A 21,232-nucleotide genomic window follows, 5' to 3' on the forward strand; every position below is an offset into this window, starting at 1 on the left:
TCGTGGTCACTATAATGTGGTTCTTGCTCTTGGTGAGATGTGTGGTGAGCTGTGTGTGGATGCTGCGGAGAATAGCGTGAGCCTCCACACGCACTATGTCTCCATGGTAATGTGCTCAACGAGCCACGTTGCACACATTGGGAATTTGGCTTGCAAAATTGGGGAGAAAAAACAACACAAACAAAATAACACACCAAAACTGGATTGCCACTTAATATAATGCACATCAATAAAATGGAAACTCCTGCTCAACAACTGGAGAAGTTTCTTCTGCGTTAGATACTTGCCTGACGAAAGCTATTTCAAAAGGTGGTGGGGACAAAATTGGCAAAGACAAAAAGTGTTCAGGATATGTCCCACCTATCCCTCCCATAAATGACACCTATGATTGCATGGCTTCAGAACACTTGTATACAGCATATGGCACAAGTCGAATGGACTGCTTCAATTATACTTTAATGTTGCTTTTTTGTCCTTTATTGAGCTTGGCAGTTTAAATCATGATCCAATTTTCTTATATGGAAAACTGATGTTAGGATATTCTGCCTAATGATGAACTAAGGTCAACTATCCCTATGCAAGGTTTAAGGGTTTGGCCTCTACAATTTAGATTTTTAATCGTTGCAAAATAGTAAAAATTTATTTTGTTTATTACTGCCCAAAGGCATAGTTGGAGTGTCTCGACTGGATTACAGAAGTCGAGTTTGGGATATTGACCCTGTTTCCACCTGGTTTTAAGATGCATTTCAGGTGATCTGATCATGTGTGGTCAGCCCTAAATACATGGTCTATACGTGGTCTAAAATGTTTTGCGAACGGATAATAGTCAAAAACGCATGTGGCCTCATCGCATTTGAGGTGTAAACGCTAATCCGTCCTGTATGTGTACTGACAGCAGTTATGGCAATCTGTCAATCAACTGCTGTGCTAAAACAAGAGTTTAAACTTTGCCGATTACAAGCGGTTTTAAAATAAATGAACCGTCTGTTCGGAAAATTTAGCAAATTTACATACGCAATCAAGAGAGCTTAACGGATCTTCTTTAATGTGTCTGATATACACATGAAGATCCTGTAAGACAGGTAATCAACTAAAATAACAGATAATTCTGCTTGATGTGTTGCGTTTGTGCTTATATTAAATTTCAACCTCATTCTTTGTCTTTTCTGACTATGCTGCACGTTATTATCATGCAGTAACACACTGACATTAGTGACTGATGTATGCCTTCATGAAACGGGGACCCTCCCCTTCAAATCCAAAGATAAGTGGTCACAGGAGATGCATTGTGGCCAGGTGTAAACAGTGATTTGTCTCACCTGACCACATGTGATTGGATCAGCAGAGACGCATCATAATACCAGGTGTCAACGGGGCTTTATATCTGTTGAACTATTGTTTCTATGTTTGAGGATTTATATATACAGTATGTGGACTTGGTAAACAGTCTACTGAAAAAAACTTTTCAAAAAAATTATACTGTATAATCTCAACTTTTTTTTCAATATCTAATAACATACATCATCAGTATTTTTTATAGTCACCTTGGATGATAAGTGTTAATACGCACTGCATCCTTTTTTGGACTATGAAGCTAATTTATTGGGAAATATTTTCTGTTCTGGAATCATGCAAGAAGCTGAAAGTGTGATGAAATCTATTGCCTTCCAATGCACCTATATCCCTGACTGCCGTTTTGAATGTTGAATCATAAAGACACTTGATGTTGTTAAGAATTGCATCATTTTACAGACACATTTCACACACTGAGAATCACAGGAACACATTAGAAATGGTTTTAGAGTTGCATGTAACTTAGACTGCTCACTCAACATTGTATTTATAAGTAGGGCTGTCGATTTGACTGCAGTTAATCGTGCCTCCGATCCATACGTACATTTTAAAATAAGGAATGTTTGGACCAATTCAAGCATGATGTACCACCTAGATGTAGCAGTAGGGGGCAGTCAGCGCTCCAGCTCCTGCAGAATGCACTGATCTCGGGACCCGTTTTTCAATGTTTCAAACTACATTTAAGTTGAAAGTGTTCTGAAAAAACTGTGATAATGACTAGGGAAATGCAGCACAACCAAAATGAGATGCTCCGAAAGCGAACATCTGAAGCATGAGTTCGTAGTTCAATGATTAAAAATAGCTTAGACTGAAGTTGGCCAATAATAGGGGTATGTTCAGTGAAATGGAAACGTCTCATCTGTAGCGTTAGATGAAATGACCACCAGTTCAATAAATAAATTATCTTGAATGTATTTGCCTGAAATGACCGTTTAGTTTAAAACCTGTGGGTGGCTTATAACAGTATTGTATATCCTTTGGATTCCCATTGTTATTGGGCTGAGCAAAATATCTAGAATCATCTCATTTTCACCTAATGGCCTGTCTGTATTTATCGGCTTTCCGTCTGGTCCCATTGCAGTTATCTGGTGACTGTACACATCAGTGAGCTATCTTGAGCTGACACTAAAACACAATCAACGGCTGCATGGCTATTAATTTCACTCCGCCTGCACTTGACATTCAAGGATTATTGTTTCACTTCGAGCATAAAACTCCTGATGCTGCCCATTATTCACATTCCCCAGCCTCATGGGATTTATTACATTTGAAGTGATCATTGCAATTGGATCTGAATGACATCAGTGCCAGGTAACCCTGGGCTATACTGTAAGTCGCACAGAAGAACATGTGCAGATAAAGACTTTGTCAGTGCGTGTGGTATGAATGTGCTCTGGGTGGTGTACAGATCTTATTAATGTAGTTCTTTTCTACACATTTGTGTGCCACCTGTGCCTTTCTGGTCACAAAGCATGTCATGGTTGTCCATCAAAAATCCAGTCTTTCATTCAAAATGTTTCATTGTAGATGTAAGAAACAATGTATTGTCATTTTTGGGTGGTATATGCCTTTCCTTAAGGTCATAAACTTAAATGTATCTGTGTGTGTGTGTGTGTTTGGTGCTGGTGTATGTGTGCATCACCAGGTCGTCTAGAGAGACGGGGAGTGGAGAGAAGTTGGAACTCAAGATGACCAACATCAGTGCAGATGTGTTGGAGCTGCTGCTGGAGTTTGTCTACACTGGCTCGCTGGTCATCCACTCGGCTAATGCCAAAACTCTACTGGAGGCCGCCAACAAGTTTCAGTTCAACACTTTCTGCAAAGTCTGCGTGTCTTTCTTAGGTATGCAACTTGCTACACAACTCCACATCACTGGCATATGGATATACTGAATATATAGTTGTAAATCAGAAAATATTGTTGTAAATCCAATTATATCGTTATGAATATATAGTAATATATAGTTGTAAATATGAAAAAAATAGTTGTAAATCTGAATGTTCTTTAATCCTGAATTTTTTTTATCCAAATATATAGCTTTAAATCTGAATGTATAGTTGTAAATTCTGAATATATAGTTGTAAATCCAAATTTAGTTGAAAATCCTGAATATATACTGTATAGTTGTGAATCTAACTTTAAAGGTACAAATCTGAATTTATATTTATAAATCTGAATATATAGTTATAAATCAGAATATAGTAAATATGAATATGAAGCTTTAATTCTGAATATATAGTTGTAAATATGAATATGTAGCTTTAATTCTGAATATATAGATGTAAATATGAATATGTAGCTTTAGTGGTGGTGGTGTAGTGGTCTAAGCACATAACTGGTAATCTGGTAATCAGAAGGATGCTGGTTCAAGCCCCACAGCCACCAGCATTGTGTCCTTGAGCAAGGCACTTAACTCCAGGTGGCTCCAGGGGGATTGACCCTGTAATAAGGGCTCTGTAAGTCGCTTTGGATAAAAGCGTCTGCCAAATGCATAAATGTAAATGTAATTCTGAATATATAGTTGCAAATATGAAAATGTAGCTTTAATTCTGAATATATAGTTGTAAATATGAATATGTAGCTTTAATTCTGAATATATATTTGTAAATATGAATATGTAGCTTTAATTCTGAATATATAGTTGTAAATATGAAAATGTAGCTTTAATTCTGAATATATAGTTGTAAATATGAATATGTAGTTTTAATTCTGAATATATAGTTGTAAATAAGAATATATAGTTGTGAATGCTGAATGTATAGATGTAAATCTGAATGTATAGTCATAAATCCTGAAAATTGCAAATCTGAATATATAGTTGTAAATCTGAATATATAGTGGTAAATATGAATATAGTTGTGAATCCTGAATATAAAGTTGTAAATCTGAATATATAGTTGTAAATATGAATATAGTTGTGAATCCTGAATATATAGTTTTAAATATAAATATATAGTTGTAAATCAGAATATATATTTCTAAATCATAATATATTTGTCTAAATCTGAATATATATTTCTTAATCAGAATATATAGTTGTAAATCTGAATATATATTTCTATATCAGAATATATAGTTGTAAATCTGAATATATATTTCTAAATCAGAATATATAGTTGTAAATCTGAATATATAGTTGTAAATCTGAATATATATTTCTAAATCATAATATATTTGTCTAAATCTGAATATATAGTTGTAAATCTGAATATATATTTCTATATCAGAATATATAGTTGTAAATCAGAATATATAGTTGTAAATCAGAATATATAGTTGTGAATCTGAATATATATTTCTAAATCAGAATATATAGTTGTAAATCTGAATATATAGTTGTAAATCTGAATATATATTTCTAAATCAGAATATATAGTTGTAAATCAGAATATATATTTCTAAATCAGGATATATAGTTGTAAATTTGAATATATATTTCTATATCAGAATATATAGTTGTAAATCAGAATATATAGTTGTGAATCCTAAATATATATAGTTGTAAATCTGAATATATATTTCTATATCATAATATATTTTTCTAAATCAGAATATATAGTTGTGAATCCTAAATATATATAGTTGTAAATCAGAATATATATTTCTAAATCAGAAAATATAGTTGTAAATCAGAATATATAGTTGTAAATCAGAATATACATTTCTAAATCAGAATATATAGTTGTAAATCTGAATATATATTTGTAAATCAGAATATATAGTTGTAAATCTGAATATATATTTCTAAATCAGAATATATAGTTGTAAATCAGAATATATATTTCTAAATCAGAATATATATTTCTAAATCAGAATATATAGTTCTAAATCAGAATATATATTTCTAAATCAGAATATATAGTTCTAAATCAGAATATAAATTTCTAAATCAGAATATATAGTTGTAAATCAGAATATATATTTCTAAATCAGAATATATAGTTGTAAATCAGAATATATATTTCTAAATCAGGATATATAGTTGTAAATCAGAATATATATTTCTAAATCAGGATATATAGTTGTAAATCAGAATATATATTTCTAAAACAGAATATATAGTTGTAAATCAGAATATATATTTCTAAATCAGGATATATAGTTGTAAATCAGAATATATATTTCTAAATCAGGATATATAGTTGTAAATCAGAATATATATTTCTAAATCAGGATATATAGTTGTAAATCAGAATATATATTTCTAAATCAGGATATATAGTTGTAAATCAGAATATATATTTCTAAATCAGGATATATAGTTGTAAATCAGAATATATATTTCTAAATCAGAATATATAGTTGTAAATCAGAATATATATTTCTTAATCAGAATATATAGTTGTAAATCAGAATATATATTTCTAAATCAGAATATATAGTTGTAAATCAGAATATATATTTCTAAATCAGGATATATAGTTGTAAATCAGAATATATATTTCTAAATCAGGATATATAGTTGTAAATCAGAATATATATTTCTAAATCAGAATATATAGTTGTAAATCAGAATATATATTTCTTAATCAGAATATATAGTTGTAAATCAGAATATATATTTCTAAATCAGGATATATAGTTGTAAATCAGAATATATATTTCTTAATCAGAATATATAGTTGTAAATCAGAATATATATTTCTAAATCAGAATATATAGTTGTAAATCAGAATATATATTTCTAAATCAGAATATATAGTTGTAAATCAGAATATATATTTCTAAATCAGGATATATAGTTGTAAATCAGAATATATATTTCTAAATCAGAATATATAGTTGTAAATCAGAATATATATTTCTAAATCAGGATATATAGTTGTAAATCAGAATATATATTTCTAAATCAGGATATATAGTTGTAAATCAGAATATATATTTCTAAATCAGAATATATAGTTGTAAATCAGAATATATATTTCTTAATCAGAATATATAGTTGTAAATCAGAATATATATTTCTAAATCAGGATATATAGTTGTAAATCAGAATATATATTTCTTAATCAGAATATATAGTTGTAAATCAGAATATATATTTCTAAATCAGGATATATAGTTGTAAATCAGAATATATATTTCTTAATCAGAATATATAGTTGTAAATCAGAATATATATTTCTAAATCAGAATATATAGTTGTAAATCAGAATATATATTTCTAAATCAGGATATATAGTTGTAAATCAGAATATATATTTCTTAATCAGAATATATAGTTGTAAATCAGAATATATATTTCTAAATCAGGATATATAGTTGTAAATCAGAATATATATTTCTAAATCAGAATATATAGTTGTAAATCAGAATATATATTTCTAAATCAGGATATATAGTTGTAAATCAGAATATATAGTTGTAAATCTGAATATATATTTCTAAATCAGAATATATAGTTGTAAATCAGAATATATATTTCTAAATCAGGATATATAGTTGTAAATCAGAATATATATTTCTAAATCAGGATATATAGTTGTAAATCAGAATATATATTTCTAAATCAGGATATATAGTTGTAAATCAGAATATATAGTTGTAAATATGGATATGTAGCTTTAATTCTGAATATATAGTTGTAAATCTGAATATGTTGCTGCAATTCTGAGTATTGAATTGTAAATCTGAATATATTGTTTTATCTATATGTGGAATTTGAATCCGAATACAAGCCGCATCAAAGTGACAAGTATACCTTTTCAATTCCTATACCATTCAGTCAGACTTTTTAGTGCCACGTAGTCGGCATAAACGAATTTACACAGCAATCACAATCACTGGTAACAATTTATGTCACACACTCTAATGGTGATTTTTGATTAGTGTGTCCAGTGAGCTTAAGACAGGCACTGATTGACATGACAAAACAGCAGTGAAAAGCCACTGCCAAGCCTTTGCCAATCTAACTGCTTTCATGTGCAGTGAAAGAAAGTTTTTAGAACGGAGCATCATTCTAGAATCGTTTCACTCTCATTTATGTCACGGTCAAATGATTACTCTGTGTTCATTTAAAATTCCAGTGCTGACCCACAGTAGACTCACTGTAGCCCACCAGATTTACAATTTCAAAATGACAGAAACCTTTAAGATAGAAGATTTCCGGTACGCAATTGCTCACCATATTTCCAGGTGCCTCTTCGTCCATTAGATTGAGTCACGCACAAGTTGTATGGATGTCTCTTTCAGCCAGATGATGTATTCTTTATTTGTAAAAATGTCAGAGAACAATTGCATTGAAATGTCAAAGCCAGTGTCACAATCTCCGATAACATTCAGTGCTTATTATTCAGATCAATACCAGCTCAGGAGCAGGTGGAGAAGTAATGTACAGTAGGACTCTGCTGTAGCCACCAGAATGGAGAAAGGTCTGGCAGTTTGCACAAGAATGTCAATTGTATGACTTGGAACTAATGGTTTAGGAACATGGTTAATTTATTAAGAAGTCATGGCACATAGGTTTTTGTAGCCTTTGGTCTATATATAAAGAATGGAGGTCCAATAGAAGACAAAGTTTTGATTTAAAAGGTCTGTTGACTGGACAGAGATACAGTGAGGGCATGCCACCATAACTTATTGATTGTTTTTCTCTCAAGTCTACAAAAGTGGTCCTATAAGATACAGAGAAGTGTTTGTAAGACCTCAACAAATAGAAGTCAATCCGATGCATTTAAAAACAACAACTTTGTGATTGGTTTGTGCCTTAGAGAAAAGAGACTGATTGTATGTCAGAGTTACTGAAGTACACAACAATTGATTAAGTCCAGAGGGCAAACCAGGAGAATGTGTTAAAATGAGGGATTTGAAACAAGTTTAAAATATAACTCATTGTTTCAGGTGTAATGTTGATCTAGCACCGAGTTCCAGAGTTCTGGGAGTTCCTGGACTGGAGTGCAGGAGTGAAGAAATCATTAAAAAACTTTTAGAAGTATTTTTTTTTAATAACACGATCATTTGTAGTGGATAGTGATTCACTTTCAAGCTTTAAAAAGGATGCAAATGTATCATAAAAGTAGTCCATGCCACTTCATGATACTTTTGGAAACTTTTGAAAGATTTTTTTTTAGGTGAGTCGCTATCAACTGCCATCATACTGAATCTTCTTTTGTGTTACACATAAGAAACTCATGTGGGTTTCACCTCAAAAACTTGTTTGTTTTCTCAGCATTTTCCTGTAAACATGTCTAAACATTCTTTAAACCAGATAAATTAACTTGAAGCAAAATGACATGAAATATGAAATCTTGTTTTCAAATAAATATACTAAATTATTAAGGTTTATACTAAAGACACAAAAAAAATGCCAATGATGTTACAAAAATATACTTATTTTACCTGTGAATTAAGTTTCTTTTTCTTACCCCATTGGCAAAAATTAGTTTTTTTCTTGTTTTAGTTATAAACCTCACTAAATTCTGTTAGAGTCATGTGAAAAAAGACTAAATATATTGTTATTCAAGTACATTTATCTTCTTTTGAGATATGTTTTACTGGAAAACAAGACAAAAATACTGATTAAATGAATATTCAGAGTTCAATACAAGTTAAGCTTAATCGACAGCATTGTTTGTATAATATTTGATTTACACACAAATTATTTCCTCATTTTCTTTAAAAGCAAACAAAAATCGAGTTCAGTGGAAGTAAATGGGGCCAAAGTTTTGAGGGTTTAAAAGCATAAATGTGAAGCCTTAATATTATAAAAGCACTTTTGTTAAAAAAAAAAAAAAAGGTATATGTTTGATCTGTAACGTCGTTTAAATAATAATTTTTACGTTCTTTTTTTTTTTCATTGTCATGGTAAGTTGTAATGTTGGATAAAACTGTACACAGAAAGATTAGTAACCAATTTTATTACAATTTTATTGCGTTGACACGCATATTGTTTAGTGGCTATACTAATTAGTATAGTCTTGTGGCTATACTAATACTAATACGTTTACGGATGGCCCCCATTCCCTTATGAGGGACGGGTTAAAAAAATATTTATTTAGTATTCAACATTATGCCACAAATGCTTTTTATTGAGCATAACTTGTATTGAACCCAGAATTTTCCTTTAAGAAAATAATTTGTGCAGTGTTGGACGGTGAGTAAAATGAGGGTGAGTAAATGATGACACAAATGTCTCTTTAAACCCAAGAAGAAGCCTCTGGCAAACGGCTGATTTGGTAATATTATATTGATTACCTCTCAGCAAATCAGGTAGGACTACTGGGCCAATTGATTATTAATGACATGATGCCATATAATTAATATTCATTAGCTAACCTGATAAGTTCTATGTTTTTCCAATCCTTTTTAAGATCATTTCAACACCCCTGCAATAGTCTATGACTAAGTAAAATGAAGTTTCACCACCTGAAATCCACTGTTGCTCATGTGCTAGTGGTGTGCGCTGGTGTTTGGGATGCCATACACAGCACAGTAGACTCCAAAACTTAAGAGCATGTTTATAAAGTCATGCCAGTGCTGGGCATAAGCTCCGCTCTGCGGGCTGTCTGCGGCATACCATTTATGGCCCCTGGCACAAACCTCACCTGAAAAATTCTTGTTCCTTCCTGTTGGACTGGAAGAAGACAAGAGGCCCGATTGGCTTATTGGGGATGGTACATTGCAAACCTGCCTCCCATGTTCCAGACATAATAAAAACCCATCTGCCTCCGCCAGACCAGAATCAAATTAAACACAGAGATTTGTATGGTTCTGTTTTATGTTCCAGACAAATAAGGCTGAGTAAGACCTACGCAATCATTCTGATGTCACAGTGTTGACAGAACTTCATATGGTCCACATTTGCTATATTTATCGATTAGATTCTGGTTGTTATTATGGTTTGAATTAGATTTTTTTTTTTTACTTTAGATTTGTTTGTTTATAGTTTTAATTCTATGTCAGTTACTGTAGTTACATTTTTTTTTCAGTGTTCTAGTTTTAGTTTCTTTTTTACTATATTTACAGTTTTTATTTGAGTACTTTAGGGATGACCAAATTAAATATATATTATTTAAATATGTTTATGCTAATTAGGTTTATGCTATGTTTATGATGTTTATAGGCATTTAAATTCTCAGAGCTATAAAATGTCATTGCTATGTAGTGTAATTATCATGTTCTAATTTTTGTAGTATGGACATTTTATAACATTACATTTGATAAAACTTTACTATTATAAAACCAATGTAAAAAAAAAAAATAAAGTTAATTTCTATTTAAATAATTTTCTTTTTTTTATTTATTTTTTTATTAAATTTTTTGAGTCATGAAAATGTATTTTTTTTAATTATTATTTTTTTTTAATTTATTTTCTAATTTCCCATTTATTGACCAGACCAGCAATAACCAGAAAAACCAAAGAAATTCATGCTTGCCTACTTGTCTAGGTCTTGTCATCAATGTTGTCAAAGACAAGCCATTTGCATTGCAACAAGCAAACATCTGAATGTCATTAACACTTGTTTTTGTATATTTGAGCACAGATGTCTAATGAAAATGATGACACTTTTCATATTTAAAGCTGAATGGGTCTTTAAAGAAACAACTCAGACTGCCAATCAAGACTAACTATTTTACCGCAACTCTTGTGCTAGGCTCATGTTCAGATCTAGAGGTTTAAAGTAGGACGCTCAACTTAAAAAGAAAACTTTTGCCTAGTTATGAATTTGTACCTTAGCACCAGCTTGGTCAAATCCCATCAAATGTGACTCGGAGGGACTTCACATGATCTTCACCTGCAATACTAATCCATAGGACACTGTCCCAGCTCGGTGCTCTGAGCTCAATTGATTTGTTCTGTTGTTTGACCCCAATCGCTCTAAGCAGGGGCCACTCGCCTGAGTCTCAGAGATATACAGCAAAGATTCCTGTGCTACTTCCTTCATCCCTTCAGAGCTGTGATCTTTTATGGATGTGAGTGCCTCTTTCTCTCGTTCTTCTCAGAGAAGCAGCTGACTGCAGCAAACTGCCTGGGGGTGCTGGCCATGGCTGAAGCTATGTGCTGTACAGAGCTGCACAACATGGCCAAGGCCTTCGCCCTGCAGAACTTCCCTGATGTGGCGGGACAGGACGAGATCCTCAGCATCTCCAAGGAAGACCTCGTTAATTACCTGTCCAATGACAGCCTGAACACCAAGGCGGAGGAGTTGGTTTACGAGACCGTCATCAAGTGGATCAAAAAAGACCCGGCTTTTAGAGTACAGGTGAGTTGCTAAAAGATGCTCACATATGTTTACTAAGGGGCCGTGCACACCAGACATGTTAGATGTTCATTAGCTAGATGCAGAGCTGGAATGAAGAAGAATGCAGGTGTCTCAAGGCACATTTTAACTGTTTATCTTGACATGGTGTCTAAAAATGAGCATGAGCATTGCATTTTTAAGATACATTGTTGATTTATAAGTAGTTTAACTTTTCATATGCAGCGAATCAATTTCAGCTTTAAAACAATGGACCAATCTGATTGACAGGACAATCACTTCAACTCTATGTACTGTAAATTAGCAATAGTGGCTGGGATTTAATGTGCCGAAATGCATGTTCTGTTCAATTCTTTTGCACTGTCTTGCTGTTTTTAACATGTAATGTGTGCTGTGTGATCAGCCACTTGGTAAGCAGCTACTTGAAACTGCAGCTTATAAAGTTGCAAGCTACTCATCATTTATAGTAGTTAATATAGTCAAACTACCCTTAACGTAGTTAGCTAAAATGCCACAAAAACATTGAAACCGATCTAAATATTGTTCCTTGAAAGAAACATTTTAAATTCAGTACAAGTTCAGTTGACATTCATTTCGGCTCGTCCCTCATTAAAAAAAACAAGAATTAAGGTTACATTGAGGCACTTACAATAGAAGTGAATGGGACCAGTTTGTGGAAAGTTTAAACACAGAAATGTAAAAGCTCTTACAGTTATTCTTCTGTTAAAACTCATGTATTATTTGAGCTGAAAAGTTGTTTAAATCGTCATTTTTACAGTCGTTTTAGGGTTTTAGGGTTTGTTGACATTACATCGTCATGGCAACAAAATTGTACAATTGGTTAGAACTCGGGCTGTCAATTTAACACGTTAATTCAGTGCAATTAATTCGATTAAAATGAATGTGTATAAAAATTTTACGCAATTAATCACAATGCCCCCGCACCATAAGGAAGATTCCTGAGAAATGCAAGCTTGTAGTACCACCTGTTTACTCCAGAGGGCAGTAAGTTAAACTTCAGCTGTGTGAGCAACACGCAGTTTATACAGTGAGGAAAACGACCCACAACACAGACATGTGTTACTTTCTTGTTTTCAAAACACTTGATGGAGCGCAAATTCTAAGGGATCTCGAGATGTGTTCTAAGTATTAAACTATATTTAACATTACTTTTTACGTAAATATATTTAAGGTTACAGTGGCCTAAACATGATATTTTTATTAACGCAAATCACCCGAGACGCTACACAAGCATGTCTGATGCAGGTGTACATTGAAGGGTCCTTAAACAAACCCTCATAATAAATCTCAAACTGATTGACTAATCACTTATGAAACGGATTGCTGTGAACTGTATACCAATATATGCGTATCGCTGTTTTTCAGCATGTTGCGCCATGAGCACTGCGTTTTTAAAGTGCAGTACCATTTAAAAAATAGTTCAACTTTTGGCATGGGGCAGATCAATGTCAATTTTGTAACAATGAACCGATCATACCAATCTGTGGGTGGGATGAACATCTCGAGTGTATTATGTGTTTGTTCATTAGCAGCAGTGCAGGGGAGTTTTTAAATCCTTCTGTTCAGTTCCGCTACACTCTATCTGTTTTTAACACAAAAAATGTGTCCTGTGTGAACAACCCTTAAGTAACCATTTTTGGGAAAGCAACACTACTGTACAAGCTACTCATAATTTAAAGCTGCAGTAATTCTAACCCTACAGTGAGCAGCTAAAATGAAAGAAAAACCTTTGAAACCCATCAAGATATTATTAAAATTCTCATTCTAGTGGTTTTTTATGTTTTGAACGTTTCTGGACTAGCTTAGCCTCCGATTGTACATTTTTCATAGTTAAAATTTGTAAAAAAAAATAAAATAAAAATGTAATAAAAATAATAATAAATTTAATCAAAATGCAAAATGCAGATCTTTATTTTAGTCTGTTGTATCTCATTAATTGCTTATGTTGCTTACTTTAAGAAGATTTAGTCAATTGTTCTTATGTTGCAAATGAAACCGCATTATGCTGTGGCCTGCATTTTAAATAGTCGCCAAAGACCAATTTATTCACATTCACTTTGTCGCATTCGACACTTCTCAATAATAATTTTTTAGCCTGCATATAGATATTGAATATTTAAAAAATGGACAAATTGTCTGAACATGTCAAATGTGCTTATTATGTTGTATATAAACACATTTTGATTGGCTGTTTTTGACCTTGAGTCTTTAAACGTTTCTGTTTTGTAGTCTGTGTTTTATTTAGCAGTGTGCCAGCACTATGTTTTGTAGTTCAGTGTGAAAGCTGAATTTGCCTTCTTTTTGTTGAGACACACCAGGAGTTCAAGCCCCCTGAAGTGCCTCTGTTTCTTTATGGATCAAAAGACCTGTCTGGGGTGAGCTCTAGACAATTCAATACGCCTTCCTCAAATCTCACTCCATATTGAAAAATATTTGGCTTCCCTGAGCCCGGAGAACAAGAGGTCAACGTCATTTTGCTGGCCTTGCACTTCTATTTCTGTTCCCCTGAAGAATACATTCAGGGCACTTGAAGCAAACATAAATAAGAGAGACTGTGGCAGAGAGCTGCACAGGAGCCATGGCTGAGATCAGATATTCAGGGGCTGTGTGGCATGACATTAGACCCTTTGGAGTACTGATGGGGTGCACTGACTGTCTGAAATGCCCAAGCCATGTGTGACAGTGCTGTCAAATCAGCCTGCTGTTTTAAACCCCTCTCACACCGCAAGAACTTTCTCTCCACTATAAAACAGCCACGACCGTGCACAGTATACAAACAACTCTGGGATTTTGGGCTGTGGATACACGTCTTCTCTCTCTATCTTTCTTTCTGCCTTTCTTTTTTTGTCAGGTTGTGATGGAAGCCTTTTGATTGAAACCGGTGACATTTTCTATTTCTTAGTATGTATCAGATTCAGTTCTCACAGTTGATGAGCAGAAAGGAAGGGCAAATGTTTGTTGTTGCTCTTAGCCAACGCTTGTTCTTAAAGACAGTACAAACAGGAGTTCAATTGGGCTGGAATGATCCGAAATGGCGATATGGCATCTTCAAAGCAAAAAAGAAAAAGTATCTATTCCATTTCATATTTGTAACGCCCGTTTGTCTGTCAATCCATTCCTTTTTCTGTATGCTTCAGTCCAGTTTCACGGTTTTTATTGGCAGTTTGTGTCAGTCTATTCCATTTTCATGTACGCTCCAGGCCAGTTTTATTGACAGATTGTTTGTCAATCCATTCTATTCCTGTATCTTTCTGTCCAGTTTCCCAGGTTTTATTGTCAGTTTCTCAGACGTGTGGTCCACATTGCTCGGTTCCACAAAAGCGGTATCATAAATTGTGCTATTTTAACTCTATTCACATTAGACACTATTTTCCAGGCTGATCTAGATCATGTGCATGCATGTTCTAGAGGAAAAAAACAGCCAATTGTCTCTTTTAACTTCTATTCATCCATCCGCCATATTAAGCGTTGCAATGCTTAGGTCAGCAGAATTAATTCGTCCACTTCCAAAATCCCAATTTAACCCCTGGGTACAAACATTTGTTTTTCTCTCTGTGAAAGTGTGACATAATCATAAAAGAACGAGAGGTGCAGCCAATAGTTTGTGGCCGAAACTTATGGACATAATAAAACAATATGAATATGCTTCAAACTAATTTACTGCTAAATTAGCGAGTGCTCAGTTATGCGTGTGAGCGGGCTGCTACTGCTAGACCTCCATGCGGAGTGATGTATGTATGTTTATTGTGCAATCCTTTACACCACTGCACAATTAGCATTAGTTTATTACTGTGAGTCAACATGCTTTTTATGTTCTTGTAATACCAGGGCAGTATAATCCGCTGAGAAAATAGTGAGGCTTTAAATAGAGCCTCTTACAGCACACCTGGGACCGGCACCGGGCTCCTGGATGTGAATGATCAGCCCTGTCTTAATGTTAGTAAATGATCCTCACTCTGTCCTTGGTCTGATAATCATAAGTCTGGATGGACTGGATGGTGATTAATGGTGTCACGTGACTCATTCAAGTCTAGATTAATAAATGAGGGACTCTGGGAAGATGCTGGAATGAGAATGAAGAGTCGTGCAGAGGAATAAAAGAAATGGAGACAAAATAGCTTGTAAGTTCCTGGATGGGTTTACTGAAGCTTTCAGATTACAACGATTTTTTTACAAAGACTTGTGACTGTCGGTATAAAGTCTGGTCCACATAGCGTATTCTGGCCAAGAAGTTCCCACTTAAACAAAAACAAAATATATATATTTTTTTGCTTGCTTAATTACATTTACATATGCATTTGGCAGACGATTTTATCCAAAGCGACTTACAGTGCACTTATTACAGGGACAATCCCCCCGGAGCAACCTGACTTAAGTGCCTTGCTCTAGGACACAATGGTGGTGGCTTTTTGGGGATCGAACCAACAACCTTCTGATTACCAGTTATGTGCTTTAGCCCACTACTCCCTTGTTAAAAAGCAACACAACTCTAGAACATTTTGTCACAACTTGATTTCACTGCATTCTATCATTTAATTTGTAAAATAGATGTACTTAATCCATTTGAGTTGGGACTACATGAAAATATTTTGTGTTGTTAATATAGCATTGAAACTGGGCAGCAGATTTCCATTTCCCAGCATGCTTTGCATGGGACTTGATAGGGAGAGTAAATGTAAAATAAAAATATATATATATTTTATGTGTTTTTGTGTAAGATGAATATAAAGGGAATCGTTGTTAGTGTTTAATGTTTTGTTATGTTGAGATTTAGAGGTTTTTCTGTTATGTTGGAGTTTTGGGGGCTACCATTATGGTGAAGAGTGGAAATTGAGCTAACGGTAAGGACAGGTAGATGTCACACATGAAATTGATTGCTCGCTTCATTGAACAGTTGCTGTGCTAGCCATAGCATACTACACTCTGTAGTGCTTCCAACCAGTATGTATTTAGCATGCTAACTTTCTCTGTCACTAGTTAACTGTCAATACATAAATAAGAGATTTATTTGAGTTATATTGACACATGAAATTTGTCGGGTTTACCCAATTCAACTAGGTTCTTTCTACACAGTGTTAGTGTTGAGATTACATAGAACTTTTAAGTAAACAAAACTCTTTTCAAACACTTAGAACCACTGTCCACGATTGAATCAAGTTCAGCCAATGAGCTTATTTATTTATTTATTTAAATTTTATTTTTTTCTGTAGACTTTACCTTTTGACTTGAACTCTTTGCCTGGTGGTTGGTGGTTGGTGGATATGTAAGACGTCTTGTAAAAGACAAAGTCTGAAATTTTTTAAGACAAGGTCTCAGACAATTCTCAAGTCAATTTGTTAATATATGACACTGCCAGAAATTTATCTGAGGCTAAGATTAATTGCAAAGGCAATTTGTCGGCCATCGGTGAACGTTTCAAAAGAAGCGATCAAAGACTGAACCTCTTGCCCTACACCAAGAGAAATCTTTCACAATCCCAGAAAATTGTCTTGGATGGCATAATTGTGAACTTTCGGCATCAATCCAAATCAAGACTCAATCTTTTAAGGCCAAGTCTATGTCAAATCCCAAGTGTTAGGATGGGTTGCACCAATAAGGATTCAAATTAAGCGAAGTTTAATAGCTAATCTAGAGTTTGTTGATCCAGGTTGATCCAAGTTATTTGTGTTGCAACACTTAATTTTAAACATGGTTTAACGAATTTGTGATCAAAATAATTTTGTCCACATTTCATTAAATCACTGATTTTATGTGTATTGGTGTACTGGTGTTTGGTATAATAGCATTTTTATGAGTACGAGTACTTGAGCGCAGTATCAGACCCAGAACTGGTATTCAAAATGAGTTTCGAATTTAGAGTCACATATCAATTATTTTGTGATTTAGTGCGACTCAGGTTTGAATATCAGACTCAAACTTGGACAAAATTTGATATGTATCCAGCTATTAGTTCCTCAATATGTAGCATTCTGGGAACATGTAAATATCACTTCCTGGAAATTTCTCAAAGCTAATAGCAATCGTATTGGTGCTTGATTTTTAGAGAAAGCTCTTGGCATTTTTGTGTGAAATAGCATCTGTTAACGGTCCGTGAGCATGTCTAGTTTCATTTTATCTAGTTTACTCAAAAGAGAAAGAGAACACTATAGCAGTTTGTTGCTCAAATTGTATGTACTAATAGATAAATCAGAATGTGGCAGAGGTTTTGATAAACCTCACACTCTAATCTGTGCCACCTGTCTACCTCCCAGAGCAGTCACGCTGTCACTCAAATGCAGAATAAACTTCCAGAAATTGCTAACAGCAGGACCCTGGAGATCAGACCCTTGTCCTACTGAGCGAAAGGCCAAATCTTCTCCACCTCCTCCACCACGGCATGTCCAACATCTGGCCCGTACGCTTTCAATTAAAGACACCTCTCCTCCTGCCTAGTCCCACGCAGCAGAGCCATTAAAGAACCGCCCCTGACCATTTCATATGGTGCTTTATCATGACGGATGTTGCCGCCTGACAAAGAAGGTTGATTAATTGCATCTCCTTTGAGGAGAGAACTAATATACAGCTGAAAAGAGCATTTAATGATGGTTTTTGCACAAGGTGCAATCTGCATTCACCCTCGGAAGCCATATCTAATTTAGTAGTCACAAAATAACAATGGTTGTAGCGCCGTTGATGTTCTGTCTTGGCAGACAGTACTCATTAGCTGCCGGGGTCATTATTGACTGAAGGGCACAGAAGAGAATCTGCCCATTTCAGCTTTTTAATGAGATCAGAACTTCATGTATTTGCAGATGTTACCCTAGACTTCAATCTTGCCCTCTATTCACGATTTTACGTCTTCACGAATAAAGACGTGGGAGGTGAATTAACTCATTTAAATGGCCATTTAGTGGAAATTAAATGTGTTATTAAATATTGAATTGAATTGGATATATTCAAAAGAGAGGTATGGAAATTATCTGTATTATAATTTCTGGATCAAATGGGCAGGATGGTTATTGGTCTAATTTGCTTATTTGTTTATTATTGGTTTACATTGTTATTGTTTATTACAATATTGAAGTGTTTCATTCCATTTAATAGAAAACAGGATATTTGAGGTTTTGGGAAATAAGAGCTCAATCTAATATGTAGATGTACTCTAATTTTTAGAGTGCAAAGAGGTTAGCCAATCAAAAAAAGGGTCATTTACATATAGTCTAAAAAGTCAGGGTCAGAAATTAATGGGGGGCTAGGGCAAAAATGCCACCGAAAGTGATAAAAATGCTCCTAAAATTCAAAATGTTAGGGGCAAAAGTGCCTCAATAATGGGTTATTTTGTGTTTTATTTGAAATTTTTGTAGTTAATCACAATTGCAGATTTTTTTACAATTCTGAAATTTGACATTCTTTTCCTGTCAAAATTCATTTATTCCCATCTTAGGAAAGAAAACAAAACAATATGTAACAATATAATGCTTTATTTACATTTTCCAAACAATGCCTTTCACAATAAAAATATATCAGTGCTCTAAAATAGCACCAATTCAAGTAACATTTTCCAAAGTCTAAGTGGGAGTTTAACTAATTGAAAGAACTAGTCTCAACACAAGTTGCATTTTCATTGCAATGGGCATTAAATATCTTAAACGCTCATCCTCTACAATATTAATCTGCCGGTAGACTGTGGCTATCCACTTTCATACAGCAATCAGGAAGTTGCGTTCATGATTCGCATCAGAGCATCAACGCCAGCGTCAGACGCCATTTTGAACTCCACATGAAAAGCGCTTGCAGACAAAAATGTCTCATTCTGGTGATAGTTAAGACTTTGTTTGCTTCGGGGCCTGGGTAGCTCAGCGAGTAAAGATGCTGACTACCACCCTTGGTGTCGTGAGTTCGAACCCAGGAGTGACTCCAGCCAGGTCTCCTAAGCAACCCAATTGGCCCGGTTGCAAGGAACGGTATTCACATTGGGTAACCTCCTCGTGGTCACTATAATGTGGTTCGCTCTTGGTGGGGTGCAGGGAATAGCGTGAAGCCTCTACTGTAACGCGCTCAACAAGCCACGTGATGTGCTGATTGCCGGTCTCAGACGGTCTCTGCCACCCGGATTGAGGCAAGTCACTACACCACCTCGAGGACTTAGAGCGCATTGGGAATTGGAGATTCCAAACGGGGAGAAAAAATGGAGAAAACACTTTGTGTTGTAATTCAAATGTGCCTTGCATAGGCTGAAAAATACTTGATTTCTATCACAAGACTCATCTGAGCTTGTTTTGTAAATCTGATAATGCTATGAGCTCCTTTCTGATGTTATCACTGACAGGGAAGTGCTGCTCTGTGTGTGTTGTGAAGTGTGAGTCAGTGAAATGACTCCAGGTTAAGCATTTTGTCACCCTGCACTATTACACATTAGGAAATAAGTAGGTTGTTACCAGAAAAGCTACACTGTTTTGAAAACCACTACCTATTACTACTGCTATCAGTACTATAAAGATTTAGTTTCAGTACTTTCTTTACGTTTTGTCGCTACTTTGTTTTTTTTAGTCTTTGTTATTTTACACTGTCTACACAGTTTAATTCTAATGGTTGGAGAGATGGTGGAAAATGGTCACATAAAAATGTATTACAATGTTTTTGGTGCAACAAATCTTGAGTAACATTATTAAATGTCTTCAGGGATTAAAATAAAACTGAACGCTACTGAAGTGCTGATTATGGCACTTTAAACTCATGTGAGACGTAAACTACACTCACCTAAAGGATTATTAGGAACACCATACTAATACTGTGTTTGACCCCCCTTTTGCCTTCAGAACTGCCTTAATTCTATGTGGCATTGATTCAACAAGGTGCTGAAAGCATTCTTTAGAAATGTTGGCCCATACTGATAGGATAGCATCTTGCAGTTGATGGAGATTTGTGGGATGCACATCCTGGGCACGAAGCTCCCTTTCCACCACATCCCAAAGATGCTCTATTGGGTTGAGATCTGGTGACTGTGGGGGCCATTTTAATACAGTGAACTCATTGTCATGTTCAAGAAACCAATTTGAAATGATTCGAGCTTTGTGACATGGTGCATTATCCTGCTGGAAGTAGCCATCAGAGGATGGGTACATGGTGACCATAAATGGATGGACATGGTCAGAAACAATGCTCAGGTAGGCCGTGGCATTTAAATGATGCCCAATTGGCACTAAGGGGCCTAAAGTGTGCCAAGAAAACATCCCCCACACCATTACACCACCACCACCAGCCTGCACAGTGGTAACAAGGCATGATGGATCCATGTTCTCATTCTGTTTACACCAAATTCTGACTCTACCATCTGAATGTCTCAACAAAAATCGAGACTCATCAGACCAGGCAACATTTTTTCCAGTCTTCAACTGTCCAATTTTGGTGAGCTCTTGCAAATTGTAGCCTCTTTTTCCTATTTGTAGTGGAGATGAGTGGTACCCGGTGGGGTCTTCTGCTGTTGTAGCCAATCCGCCTCAAGGTTGTGCGTGTTGTGGCTTCACAAATGCTTTGCTGCATACCTCGGTTGTAACGAGTGGTTATTTCAGGCAAAGTTGCTCTTCTATCAGCTTGAATCAGTCGGCCCATTCTTCTCTGACCTCTAGCATCAACAAGGCATTTTCGCCCACAGGACTGCCGCATACTGGATGTTTTTC

General features: G+C 34.7%; 1 protein-coding gene across 4 annotated transcripts in view; it reads left to right on the forward strand.

The window, feature by feature from the left end:
* The window catches only part of LOC127621959 (kelch-like protein 29), a 327,531-nt gene that overhangs the window by 236,582 nt on the left and 69,717 nt on the right, over positions 1-21,232 (forward strand). For all 4 annotated transcript variants that reach the window (XM_052095795.1, XM_052095797.1, XM_052095796.1 and 1 more), the window contains 2 exons: positions 2,999-3,195; positions 11,296-11,555. In XM_052095795.1, the coding sequence (XP_051951755.1) occupies positions 2,999-3,195; positions 11,296-11,555 (457 nt within the window). The remainder of the gene's footprint in view (positions 1-2,998; positions 3,196-11,295; positions 11,556-21,232) is intronic.

The sequence above is a fragment of the Xyrauchen texanus genome, chromosome 28 (genome assembly GCF_025860055.1).
Source record: "Xyrauchen texanus isolate HMW12.3.18 chromosome 28, RBS_HiC_50CHRs, whole genome shotgun sequence".
NCBI classification, from domain to species: Eukaryota; Metazoa; Chordata; class Actinopteri; order Cypriniformes; family Catostomidae; genus Xyrauchen; species Xyrauchen texanus.